This window comes from Drosophila mojavensis, unplaced genomic scaffold (assembly GCF_018153725.1).
Source record: "Drosophila mojavensis isolate 15081-1352.22 unplaced genomic scaffold, ASM1815372v1 contig_74, whole genome shotgun sequence".
NCBI lineage: Eukaryota > Metazoa > Arthropoda > Insecta > Diptera > Drosophilidae > Drosophila > Drosophila mojavensis.
The window spans coordinates 7,787,979-7,801,719 of record NW_025318899.1 but is presented as its reverse complement, the minus strand read 5'-3'; the positions used below and the strand labels follow the sequence as shown (position 1 = coordinate 7,801,719).

Sequence of the window (13,741 nt, the reverse complement as noted above, 5' to 3'; positions counted from 1 at the left end):
TGCTAAACGAGCTTTAATTTATCTTATGTTTTTGTTGTATAATAATTATCGATAAGAAATCAGCTGTTGCATTAAAAATAACACAACTGTTGATTAGTTTCGCCTTTTCGTGAAGTTCGGTCACACTGTACACCGGCTTCGGTTGAGAGGGAATTGAGGTGTCTGCGGTATTTTATTTAGCATACATGTTGCTAATGCAGCTGCTGTAAATATCCCTAGGGAAATTTCGCAACCCAGGAACTACAACTGGCCGATTTCTGTTTAAACTGCATTTAATAAACAAAATGGTAATTAAATCAAAGTCGAAATATTTCAAGTTCTTTTATTTTCCATATATGTTGGACTTTGTTCAAACACGTCCATTGGTATACATGTTGTATGCGATAATCACAGCCATGAGGGAAGGAATTCAGTCTTTAATCTCTAGTTCCACCAGTTTCCAGATTCAGTTCCTTCCAGTGTCCTGTAAAGAAACAATTAAAAGGAAAAAAGTTCCTAATTCAGTCCATTTGTCGATTTCTGGTGTCGTTCAGTCTTTTTGGCCCTTTGCTTCATTACGAAGCTGAAGTCTTGGCAGTCATGGAAAAATTGCACTTGTGAAATTATGAAGTTGAAAAGTCAATAGGACCAGATTGGGATCGTTTTATAGAGCCAAGGGGCTCATCAAATATGACGGACCAAATGAAGATTTGAGCCTTTCAATTCAATAGAGATCTTTGGAAACGTTTTCAGTTTCCAGGAGAAATGTTTCTGGTCTTTTGGCATGTTTATTATGCTCTCTTGTCTTAAGGGTTAGCTTGCGGTCCGGTTGTTAGATTCGATTTTAGATCTGAGTCGTTAATTAATAACGATTTATATATGTATATATATGCATATGCATATATATGTATATATAGTATGAGTGCTGCTTGCTTTTTATAGGGGGGTGCTGCGGAGTGTGGGGGCGTTTCATTGACTCCACATAGAACGTTCGATATTCAGCACTTTGATTGCTTTAAGAGTCCAACTCTCGTGTGTGGGGGTAAGCACAAGGATTAAAAGCGCACAAACGCAAACACACACACTCGCACACGCACACACACATTATGCACACATCACTGCTTTGATTTTTCATTAACATTGTTAACGGTACGTTCTTGTGGTGCTGTTTGGTTGGTTTGGTTTGGTTTTGTTTGGGTTGTTTGTTGTTGTAGCGTCTTTTAAATAAAGTTCACATTTGTGCTTCATATATTTTTTCTCTCTTTTCTGTATTTTTTTTCTTTTCGTTTTAAAATATTAATTAGATTTTTGTTGTTGTGATAATTTGCTTATTTTGTAAGTTTGTTTAAATCATAGAACTTTCGCATGACAAATAGCTAAGCAAAAGAGAAGGGAGAGAGAGAGTGTGTGAGAAACAGAAAGTAAGAGAGAGAGAGTTGGTTGGAGTGTTGTGTATTGTAAGAGACGAGCTGTGGAGCTGTTCGTACGATTTGATTTGTGGGTTTGTTTAACGATTATTTCGGCGCTGGGGCTCTGTGTGTGTGGGTCCAACTATGTTTCCCGCTCATTTGCTCACTTAGCTTATCATTATCATTATAATCGTTATCATTATCATTATCATTATAATTTTTCATTGCATTTGAAGACATTATCATCTAGACCATCTTCTTCTTCGTACATTCACACGCGACACTTTTCTAGGGAGGAGAGAATTTTCTTTCGCGCACTTTTCCATATTTTTCTTTTTATACCCGTAAACAATACTCAACGACACATTTAACGTCTGCCGTCCCGATAGCTGCGTTGCCCTCCACCGCCACCGCCGCCACGTTCGCCGCGGAATTGTCGCGAGGAGCCACTTCGGTTACCGCCATAATCGCGTCGTCGACCGCCCACGGAGCTGTTGTTATTGTCCCGATTGCCTGCACTGATACTGGGCACATTGGCCCCGCCCACGCCACCACCGGCATTGCTGCTGCCACCGCCATTGGCGGCGTAGACTGGAAAGCCCGGTGGTGCGGACACTGTGGGCAGACCCGCATTCTTCCAGGCGGCAAAGTCCTCGTAGCTGGGCGCTTTATCAAAACCCGGCGGCGGTGGTCGCATCGGCTGTGGCGGCGGGTAATCTGGCAGCGGAGGCGCTCCAGGTCCATCGTAATACCGCACCGGTGGTGGCAGCTGTTCGTACATTGATGCTGGCGCTCCCGGGGGCAATGCATTGCCAGCTCCTGCAGCCGAGGGCATGGGCAGCTGGCCAAAGGGCGGCACAAACGGCAGCGGGGGCAGCTGTCCGTGCATGTTGCGTATGTAGTCCGCCACATAGGCCTCGGCAGCTGCGGCCGAGGACATGTAGCGCTCCCACGAGGGCATGCCCATATCGCCGGCTCCGGCTGCACTGCCTCCCATTTGACGGTAGGGTGAACCACCGCGCTTAAAGCCGCCGCCGCCGCCACCGCTGCCCGGCATACCCATGCCCATGCCATGATGGTGATGATGATGCCTATAGGGTCGCTGATGGTGATGTGGTTGCCCATGTCCGCCATAGCTGCGCTTATGTCGCATCGGTCCCAGCTGGCTATTACCACGCCCACCGCTGTGCCCTCGCGTGGAGAGACTGCGCGGCGCCTTGTAGATGACATGGATGCCTTTCTCACGCATCACACGCGCCGTCTCCTTGGACTTACGCAAGATGGGCGTCAGCTCAATTTGCTCGTCTTCGGGAAAGAGGCGACACAGCTCAGCGCCAATCTTGGGCTCAATCTCTTGGCCATCCCGTCCAATCTTCACAGGCTTTCCCTCGTTCCACGTGTTGTGCAAATGCAAGGTGGCATTGAACGACAGCTCTTTGCGGCATATCCAATCCAGTTCAATGACGCCGCCAAGAGCTTTGGGTGAAATGCTGGGAGGCAGCACCCAAGCCACCTGCGGAATATCTCGCCGTGAGGGCGCGGCCATGCGTGCAAAGCCCGCGAATTTACCTATCACAAGAAACGACGGCAAAAGGGGGAATTATCTATTATCTATCGGAAGATATTCCAATTAGCCAGCTTACCGCTCTCGTTGACGGAGAATATCAGCAGCACGTTGCGCGCCTCCTTGAAGGCCTGGCTCAGATTAGCATCGTTTTGCGGTAACGTTGCCCACACGCTCTTGCTCTTGGACAACTGCACGTTGTCGCTGTTGTTGGACTTTATCAAAAAGAAGCGGGTGTCGCGGAATAGATAGTTCAGCTTGGTCATGTAGTCATAGGACTTCTGTGTGGTGCCGCTGCCGCCACCATCCTTCTCTGGTGTGGAGCCCTTTGAGCTGTTTGCCATGGCCGCCTTGCTGCGGGCGCCACCATTTCGTTTGTGCTGTATGCCCGAATCCGAGTCCGAGGACTCGCTGTCCGATTCAAGGGCAGGCAGCGACGGCTTCTCATCCTCCGCGTCGCTTAGATCGCTCTTATTGCCGCCACTTACCCCACTCAGATGAGCTGCTGTGGAGCTGCTACCACTTACATTTTTCTTGCTTCGCGTCTTCTTCAAGCTCGACTCACGCTCCTCGCTGTCCTGCGACTTGGAGTTGCCCTTGTCATCTGTATCCATGGATTTCTTCGACTTGGATTCGCTGCCACTGCTGCTTGACTTTTTCTTCTTACCATTAAGATCGCCAGGCGATGCGGATCGTTTCGTTTTCTTGGAGGATTTGCTGGACTTGCTTGCGGAGGCAGCTGATGTTGCTGATGTGGATTTAGCTGCAGTGTCTTTGCTCGTTTTACTGTTCGACTTGGATTTGGACGTACGTTTGCCACTCCTGCTGCCATCTACGGAGGACGGTGCCGTGCTTACAGAGCTAATGCTTGGCTCCGAGTCGGAGGCCATGGAACCAGCTCGCGACTTGGATGCCTCGCTTCGCGTGTCAAACGAATCGAAGTCCTGCAATTCCTCGGCAATGTCCGCCTCATTCTCATCCAGGCCGAGATGAACTGCATCTAGATCGGCCATGTCGCGCATTAGCGGCTACTGCGCTTACCCTAGCTGACGCAATAAACGGTACTCTGTTTGTTTACCTCCCCACTAAACTGTTGATGTTGTTTTTGTTGCCTTTTCTGTAGTACTATGGACTGCTTGGCGGCGGCGCTGGCGGCTTCTCTATTCCTCTTCTAAGCATTCGTTCATTCAAGCGCGCATGAATGAGACAGCAATCGAAGCAGCGGAAATAGACATAGAGAAAAAAATGCCAATCGATTTAGCAAAACCGAAACTGCAAAACAAAAGTTGCCAAAACACGCAGCGCTCAACACTCACTTTCTGCACGTTGCGTGCAACTAAATGCGCAAGATTTGCGCCAACTTTATTGCACTATTTATATATTTTTCACTGCTTTAATTAACAAACTACAATGGGCGAATGTTTTATACCGATTTTGCGTCAACAGAGACAAGAGACCAATGGCGGCAGAGGAGTACAGCTATAGGTATACAAGAATATTTCATGGTCGCTTTGTGCTGCCTATCGAAATTGTCTATCCGCCGGCATATGTTTATCGAATAGATTGCAGCATTTTTACAATGAATTTTAAACAGGGCGTTAAATATGCAAAATAGCTAGGAATATAGAAGCATTGCATTTTAAAAATGAATTAAAAATACCAAACCAAGCAGCATTGGATACAAAAAAAAAAAAAAAATAGATTAAATTAAATTACAATTAGTTATACCAATATATGTGTAAAAAGCTTGATTCACTTTAATATTCATGCGTTAAGTTTTAAATGCCAAAATAGCACGGCATAACTAATTGAAAGCCAAATTTCAAATCTTATTGCTCTGCTCTAAAACCGTTACACGTCGGCGTAAGTGCGCTAGTTGCATTGTGCTGCAGTTTAATCGATAACACAGCAACAGCTGATTCATCGATAGGCCAAATGATTGCAATACAAACAAAGAGTACAAGCTGACACAATAAAAACACCACAATAACAATATCTAATTAACGCCAAATATCAAGTATTGAAAATAGTGTGAATCATCGGTCAAAGCTTTTTTTCGTCACAATGGCTGCGAACACAGCAAAAGAATCAGAACCGCCCAGCTACGAGGAAGTCATGCGAGGCAGTGCACCCCCTATGCAAGGTAGCTTATCGAATGATAGCAAAACAAAACATTGAATATAATAAATAGTATTTACGTATGTACACAGATTCTCGGCTCATAGCTGGTGTGCATCATGGCGCGCCGACAGCGCCGCCAAACATGGCCAGCTACGGTGCATTCGAGACGACGCCAGTCAGCATTGTGGTGCAGCCAGCGCTGCCCACAGAGATCATTGTGATTGGAGCTTGTCCCTCGTGTCGCATTGGCTATTTGGAAGACACATTCTCGCCGCTGGGTCTCTGCTGTGCAATATTCTTCTTTCCCATCGGCATTCTCTGCTGTTTGGCGATGCGCGAGAAGCGCTGCAGCAATTGTGGAGCAACGTTTTAAATGCCCAGTTAGCACTCTCGCTCTCCCTCTCTGATCGCGAGTTAGAGAGAAAGAGAGAGAGAGAAACTTTTAGCTACATATATGTATATTCAACCAGACAAATTGGACTGTTAAGTTTTTAAAAATCACAAAGAAAAATAACAAATTATGCTAACTCGTTAGCTTGTTAATCATTAAACTATATACATATATATTATATGTGCGAATGTATGTAGATCTGTGTAAATACAAATATTTTAAGGCTTTTATGACGCGGCTGCAGACTCGCCTTTCCATTCCATTCCATTCCACAACATTCCAATCGTCGTCGTTGTCGTGTGGACGTGGCCCGCTTCCGTTAAATTTAATTGAAATATAATGGGGGCGGTTTTGAATTACGCCGCTCGTTTACTCTTGGGCTGCCTTCATTATTATTTTTTTTTTTTTATTGTTTGCCTAAATTTTTTGCTCTTTGTGAAACGTAAACAAGCGAAATTTTAAGCCAAGCCAATGCACGACTTACGCATGCTCTGTATGTAAATAAATTGTTAGTCAAACTCTACTAAATTAAGTCCGTTTTATTTGTATGATGTTGAATAGTTAATAAGTGAAAACAGCTGGCTGTAATTGACATATGCCTCATACATATATATAGTTGCCTTACATATAGACTGTTTATGTGTGCAAGTCCAGCTAATATGCCCGTCTGGTTAATCAGCTTCGTACAGCACAAAGTCGCCGGCATTCACATCCGCCGCTTGCTCATCTTTCAGACTGCAGTCGCAAAAGTCTCTCGCGTCGATATGTCCCATATCTCAGGTCCGTCGCTGCTGCAGCTGTTGCTACTATGGACTACGCTCTACACTGGAGCAGCTACAGCTTCTGGCCAATCCACTGTCCGGTACAATGTGGTCATGGTCATCTTTGACGATCTGCGCCCAGCTCTGGGTGTCTATGGCGATGGTCTGGCTCGAACGCCGCATCTGGATGCCTTTGCCCAAGGCAGCAATGTTTTCAGCCACGCCTACAGCCAGGTAAACCAGCATCCCGGACTAACTTGAACAGCTTCTCATGTCATCTGCCCGCCCGTAGCAAGCGCTGTGCGCACCCAGCCGCAATTCCCTCCTGACTGGACGACGTCCAGACACCCTGCACCTGTACGACTTCTATAGCTACTGGCGCAGCTTTGTGGGCAACTTTACTACGCTGCCGCAGTACTTCCAACAGCACGGCTACTACACCTACAGCTGTGGCAAGGTGTTCCACCCGGGTCTGTCCTCCAACAACACCGATGACTATCCCTTGAGCTGGTCTGCGCCAGCTTTTCATCCTCGCACCGAGCAGTTCATGAACTCTCCCGTCTGTCCCGAGCATGGCGGAGGTGTGCTGCGCAAGAACTACCTCATTTGTCCAGTGGAGCTGCAAACGCAGCCGTACAAAACGCTGCCGGACATTGAGTCCGTAACGGAGGCGCTGCGCTTCATTGATGCACGCAAGCATAGTCGCCAGCCCTATTTCCTGGCTCTGGGCTTTCACAAGCCGCACATCAACTTTCGCTTCCCTCGGCAGTTCCTGGGCAAATTTCCTCTCTCACATTTCTACAACTACACGGAGGATGTACTGAAGCCGCCAGACATGCCGGATGTGGCCTGGAATCCCTACACAGATGTTCGTTCCCGAGATGATTTCAAGCATAGGAATATATCGTTTCCCTACGGACCCATTTCCAGGCAGCAGGCGGCGCAGATACGCCAGGCCTACTACGCCTCGGTGGCCTATGTGGACGATCTCTTTGGCAAGCTCTTGGCTGGCCTCGATCTGGAGCGCACAGTTATCGCTGTGCTCGGCGATCACGGCTGGTCGCTGGGCGAGCACGCCGAGTGGGCCAAGTACAGTAACTTTGAGGTTGCCCTGCGTGTGCCCCTCATCATACGCAGCCCGGAGTTCCCTTTGACAGAGCCTCGAGTGCGTCACAGCATCACTGAGCTGGTGGATGTATTTCCCACGCTGGTGGACTTGGCGCATCTGCCTCCACTGCCAGCTTGCAATGGCAGCGGACTGGAACAGTTGAGCTGCTCCCAAGGCAAGAGCCTGTATCCTATGCTGCAAGACCTGGACTTGGGTGAGTTTGAGTTTGCTACCATTGCAGCTCCCCTAAAAGAAGTGGAAATCGGTTCATCTTGTAGGTGAGGACTATGTGGCCATCAGCCAATATCCCCGTCCCGGCATGCTGCCCACCAAGCATCCCAACAGCGACAAACCCAAGCTGCGCAATATCAAAATCATGGGCTATACCCTACGCACGAGTCACTATCGCTACACGCTCTGGGTGCGGTTCCATGCCCACAATTTCAGTCGAGGTAGGTTTGTAGAATGTAATATAAATGTCCAAGTTGCCAAAATATTCCTAAATGAATCTATGAAACCAGATAAGTTTCTTATGCTCTTCAAATAGAAAACATATATCACAATCTATATTAACGTAACAATATAAGATATAAGATTAAAGATATAATAGAAAATCCTCTTACGTCTTCATTACGTTTGCATAATATATAAGCTATAACTTAATTAATATCCCTAGCTTAGATCTAGTCCAGCTGTAGTCTCTTCTATATTTCCTTCTACAGATTGGCACAATATCTACGGCGAGGAGCTGTACGATCATCGTTTGGACTCCGGTGAGGAGTTCAATTTGGCGGCGCTGCCGGAATTTAATTCGATACGCCAACATTTGCGCTGGCGTCTGATCGAAGCCGTGGGCTAACTGAGATTCATAGTAGAGCTAACTAAAATAACTCACTTGATATTATTAATAAATATCACATTAAATATATCAATATTTCTTTTATGTACTCTTCGTAGTTGAATTGTTTTATTTACGTAGACTTAGCAACGATTTAATTTAATTTAATTTAAAATTGAAATTGAATAACTTTTGACAAAGTTCAGTTGTAATAAAAGTCGATTTTCTAGTATGGAAACTTTCCCATCTGTTCGCATGTGTGCGCATACTGTTGGGCGTCAGTGTGGTCGCAGTTGGTGCCGCGCATGCGTGACTTGTGTCCGTTGCCTTTGCTTCGTTGCTTCGTTTTTAGTGAATTTTTGTGAATGAAATTTCATTGAACGTTGGCGTCGCCGTAGCCGTTGACGTCGCCGTTGGCGTTAGCGTTGGCGTCGACGCCCATGCTCCAGTTGGAAGCCGTAGCCAAAGCTTCGTGTGTTCAGCTCAGCTGTTGCCAGGCGGGTGAAAATATGCTGGCTGGGTAATTAAATCTGCAGTCGACGCATCGCTTGATCAATCTGCTCTGCCCCGCCCACCATTCGCCGCCCGTCTTTTTTTTGAAGCCTGCAAACTCCTCACCTCTCCGTCTCTATCTTGCTCTCACACTCCGTGTGTCCAATTGCGCATAGACCTAACTATGCACAGTTATATATGTATGTATGTGTGTCTGTGTGTGTGTATTTGTCTACTCTTTTGGCGTGGGCTCTCCGCTTGGGAGTTGTTTGTGTTGGTGGCTCCGCTTGTCATCTGGCCATATGGGCCTTTTTCTTGAGGTGATTAAACTGAATTTTTTTCTATGTTGTATTTTTTTTTTTTTTTTTTTTTTTTTTTTGCATCGCTTTTACTCGCATTGGGCGTTGTGAACCATATTTTCACATTTTCCGCTCGCATAATGCAGCTGCTGCCCAGCCTTAACTATTGTCTGTGTACTTCTGTATGTGTGTGTGAGGGGGTGTGGCAGATGCCATAAATTGCAGTTATGCATAATAGAGATACCCAGTAACCAAGCAACAGCCTTTTTTGGGTATTATACAAAAAATCATTAAAATCATAAAATCATAAAAGGGTATTAGCTAGCATTAGCTACATATGATCTATAATAAAATAAACAATACTGCAAATCTACATTGTGCCAACTTCATTCGAATACAGAGTATTTGTTAGTCTATAACCTTCAAGGCTTTAATACACTTCTACTCTTTACTAATACAGGGTATTAGTTAGTGCATCAGATCCCCAATTCCTTTCTATTTTACAGTTCCAAGCATATCCGGCGTAACTTAACGCTAATCTCAAAACTCTTGAAGGAGTTCTTGATGCAAGAGAATATCCAAATCGGGCTAAGCTGTTGGTCTAGTTTCAAAAAGATTTATGATATATGCCATAATGAGGTGTCTGTATTGTCAAAATCTATGAGATCTAGCTAAACATACATATGCATATGAACATATGTATAGGTAGATAAACATATGATGGACTATTGGAAGTTTCATTAACTGAAATCTGCACATACCAGAGATATTTAAAAATGTGATTACAGCTATGTCAGCTTATCTAACAGTTGAAGATATTCTAGATATCTGAAGATACTCCAAAGTGTTGCCAATATTCCAGTTTATGTCTTATCTATAGATCGAAATTTCGAATCGATGTCGCAGTCTGAAAGCCAAGTCAAAAAGTGTGTCTCAATGCTAAGCAAATAATGTGAATACAACTGTATGAGACGTTTGTTGCTGTTGTTGTTGTTGTTGCTGATTTCTAAGCTAATTCAAATGCGTGGGCGTTACAAACGAAAATTGCAAAATATGCGTAGGCTGTAGTGGGCATGCATGTGTGTGTGTGTGTGTGTGTGTGTTGGCTCAGCAACAACAACGTCGCGTTCTTACCTACGCACAGTTTTCAAGCAACTGAACATGAAACGTGCTGCTCGCCGATCGATTGACTTCAGTTTCAGCTTGGCTTGGTTTTACTTTAATTCTTTTTTTTTTTTAGCTCCCAGCTTCAGACAACGCGTCGTCCCTCTAAAAAAAAAAAATATAGAAGAAGAAGAGAAAAAAAATGCTAATTTTCGTTGACATGCCATAGTTTGGCTAAGGCTAATGACGAAGGTTGTTTGTTAGCTTTGTCAGTTGATTTAATTTTTTCTTGCCTCTGCTGCTGCTGCTTCTTCTTCTTCTCTCTTTTTTTTTTTGGCTGGTTAGTAAACTATCTGTTGGCCATATAACTGGTTGGCTCTAAAATTTCTTTTGACGAAATCTCCATGAATTAATGTTGTAGCGATCATCATGATCATCATGATCGCGATCATGATCATCATTATGATTTCCTCCTTAGGCCATATACATATGTATGCGATGCGATAGTTATGCCTGTCAAGCTGTGTCAAGCTGGAATATTTTTTCGGTTGATTACTTATGCTGATCAGAGAGAGCGAAAGAGAGAGAGAGAGAGAGAGAGAGAGAGAGAGGGAGATCGTATAGCTGACAGCTAGTAGATAATATGGAGAAGATATTGCTGCAATATCTGTGCATCTCAGATCTGCATTGGCAACTGCAAACATTCGCTCGATCATGCGCTGCTCCTCAATGTCAAGGCCTGATCGCTTCATCAGCACGCTAGCTCCTCTTCCGTATCTTCAGCCATCTAGCCATAGCCATGAAAAAGACAAAGAGAGATGGAGAAAGAGGGGAGAGCGACGGCAATGCCAAAAAAGAAATTGGTCAAGCAAAAAATATTTTGAATGAAATTCCAGCGACGCAAACAACAACAACAACAGCAAACATCATAAAAAAAATCAAGCAGAACAAGTTGAGAGAAAATAGTCATGACTGACCTGCAGATGCCCTGCAGAGGTAAGAGTTGACAATGAATAAAAAAAAAAAAGATAGATAACAGATATACATGTAGTAGATATAGATATAGATAGTAGATACAGATATGAAACAGAATATAGTGAGGTATATAGTTTGACATATATATATAAATATTTATAATGACAGATCAATAAACAAGAAACCAATAAAGCTAAGCTAAGCTTGCAAAGTTTCGTAAGTCTTCAGAGTCAATCAATGCATTTATATAGCCGTTGCCAATCAATACAGGGTATACACACAAAGCATTCATTCATTGGACACAATTGTAGTGAAGAAGAGGATACCTAAGCCGGCTGTCTTGTGGCAACAAAATAATTTATTGAAATTCAAATTTATTATCTGGTGTTCGGGCTTGGCCCCGGCCTCAGACCCGGCCAGCCGGACCGCCGGACAGACGGGCAGCCGGACGGACAGACAGGCTTGGTTTTGATTTTTTCCCGTTCTTTGGTTTTTCGTATATTTCTCCTCTTGTTGTTGCTCCTCTGCTGGTTTTGGAAACCCAATTCAGCTGGAATGCTGCAACACATATGGCCCAGAGCGTTAAGCATAACTAAACGAAACAATCAAGAATGAGTGTAGAAATTCCAGAATGAGCCCACGCAGCGAACAGAGACCGACAGCGGGGTGGCTGGAAGAGAGCGAGAGCGAGAGCAGGAGAGTGAGGGTGAGTGAGCGGGTGGGAGAGAAGCCAGCGGGACAGAGGCCATGCGATCAACGTTTAGCTGAACGGATTACGAGTAAAACAAGAAAAAAATACATTTTTTTTTCGCTCTTTGCCCTGGCCTTTTTACATGGGGCATAAACAAATACAAGGGCGCAGCCAACAGAGGAGCAAACGGGGGTGGGGGAGCGCGCTCTCTCAGAGTGAAGACTGACCGCAAGGCAAACAATTTGAAAAGCAACACAGGCAGCCGATGTAACGCGTGCTAAACAAGTTTCTTGATCGGCAAACGAAGTTCGTCTTTTTGTCTTTAGCCCTGGCCCTTGAACATGGAACCGGGAGCTGTGGAGCTGAAGCTGGAGTTGGAGTTGGAGTTGGTGGTGCTGCTGCTGCTGCTGCTGCTGGTGCTGGAACTGTATGTTGTCCTCTTTTCGTTGCAGTGCCCATATAAAAGACATTGAGAAATCGTTTAGTTTTACATTGGGCTTTTGCTGCTGCTCCTTTCAGCCAAGTTTTTCTGATTATAAATATTTATGCCCGCTGCTTGAATGCGCTGCCCGGCTCAATTCAAATCGAAGACGACGACGACAATGAAATAAAAATCTCATTTTTACAGACAAGGCACAGGCTTCGGCTACCTACTCTCTTCCCGTCCTTCCGTTATTCCGTCTGCTGCTCTACCGCCTTCTCCTCCTCTGCTCAACTGCTCATCTACTCATTCTCTCGTCTTGTACTCACCTCCTCAACTCTTCTCCTTCACTCCCACTCCCATACCTTTGTCTTCAGTCCATCTCCTTCACTCTTTCACAGCTCCGCTCTTCCACTCAGCTACTCTTCTCCCTCCCTCTCGCTCTGCTTCTATTGTGCGATACTCACGTTCATATCATTCAAATTAAGCAGCTGAGCTTTTGAGTTCGTAGCTGTTTGCTAGTTATGCGCGCATCTTAACACCAGCCATGTGTGCGTGAGCGAGCGAGAGAGCATGTGTGAGTTGATCCCTTTTCGCTGAACAATGGAGCGAATTCGTACGCCGCGTGCCAAAAGTTTTGATGAACTACCTTGCGGCGTCCGCTTCCTGGAAGCGTTTCGCTTGCAGCCAAGTTTTTTTTTCCTTTATCTTTCTTCTGTCTTATATTTTGTCTTTTTCTTAACCCTTTTTGATGGAGCGCTCACAAGAGGCAGCAACATTGCCGCAGCGGCTCGTGCTGCTGACGTTGCGAAAAGTTTACAATTAAATGATTTAAACAATGTTTTTTTTTTTTTTTTTTTGCCTTTTTACGGTTTACACCTGTTTGAGTTCAAACTATAAATAAATCATGACGTAAATACTCATAGCCACGGTTCGCCACAGATCCAAAACTAAATCCGTTCCCTCGCGCTGGCAGATCTATATATATACTAGATCTATCTATATATACATATGTATATATATATATATATATATAAATCTGTATGTGTATGTGTTTATGTTTGCTTATCCACTTAGCTCTCTCTCTCATTGTCTGTCATTTGTTTTTCCCCAAAAATTTTCACGCTTCAGATTAATGAGCATTTCAGGTAGTCGAAGGCAATTGCTGGCGCCAGTTTTTCGCTAAAAGCTATTCGAAATATTTTCCCCCATTTTCTTCAATTTTATTTTTGCGGAAAATTTTCGCTGCGAGTGAAAAGTTTTGCGTACAATCAAAATAAAAACTGAAAATAGTTTTCCAAGTTAGAGAGATCGTTTATACAAATTGACGGGAAACTCGTCACGTTTGACGGACACGGATCCGGAAAAGCGGCAAAAGGCGGGACATGATTTCCTTTAGAGTCGATCAAAGTTCACTTCAGCAAATGGCATCTAGTTTATTGTAATGTAAACATCGAATCTATTTGTTTGGAAAAACGTTCATGAATGGATAAAGGAAATGAGAATTGGATAATGGGGAGTATTTTAGTACGAGTACGAGTATGAGTATAATCACAATTATAGAGGATTATGTTAGATACTAAATCTG

The 13,741-nt window shown here is 44.5% G+C and overlaps 3 protein-coding genes and 1 long non-coding RNA gene across 4 annotated transcripts; 2 read left to right on the top strand and 2 right to left on the bottom strand.

Moving 5' to 3' along the window:
• Positions 1–291: 291 nt before the first annotated feature.
• LOC6581739 (YTH domain-containing protein 1) lies at positions 292–4,423 on the bottom strand. Its single transcript, XM_002007425.4, has 3 exons — positions 4,269–4,423; positions 3,032–4,123; positions 292–2,957 (listed from the first exon to the last, which is right to left on the bottom strand). Exons 2-3 carry the CDS (start codon positions 3,972–3,974, stop codon positions 1,756–1,758), a joined length of 2,145 nt encoding a protein of 714 aa, XP_002007461.2. The 5' UTR covers positions 3,975–4,123; positions 4,269–4,423; the 3' UTR covers positions 292–1,755.
• A 437-nt stretch (positions 4,424–4,860) lies between these two features.
• On the top strand, positions 4,861–5,656 carry LOC6581738 (brain protein I3). The gene is made up of 2 exons (XM_002007424.4): positions 4,861–5,095; positions 5,163–5,656. The coding sequence occupies exons 1-2, from the start codon at positions 5,017–5,019 to the stop codon at positions 5,444–5,446; spliced, it is 363 nt and encodes a 120-aa protein (XP_002007460.1). The 5' UTR covers positions 4,861–5,016; the 3' UTR covers positions 5,447–5,656.
• A 425-nt stretch (positions 5,657–6,081) lies between these two features.
• Positions 6,082–8,289, top strand: LOC6581737 (iduronate 2-sulfatase). The gene is made up of 4 exons (XM_002007423.4): positions 6,082–6,459; positions 6,518–7,547; positions 7,612–7,785; positions 8,056–8,289. Exons 1-4 carry the CDS (start codon positions 6,103–6,105, stop codon positions 8,190–8,192), a joined length of 1,698 nt encoding a protein of 565 aa, XP_002007459.2. The 5' UTR covers positions 6,082–6,102; the 3' UTR covers positions 8,193–8,289.
• Positions 8,290–11,377: 3,088 nt separating this feature from the next.
• LOC122757461 lies at positions 11,378–13,201 on the bottom strand. Its single transcript, XR_006357498.1, has 2 exons — positions 12,483–13,201; positions 11,378–11,633 (listed from the first exon to the last, which is right to left on the bottom strand). It is a non-coding gene; the product is annotated as an uncharacterized LOC122757461 (long non-coding RNA).
• Positions 13,202–13,741: the final 540 nt, after the last annotated feature.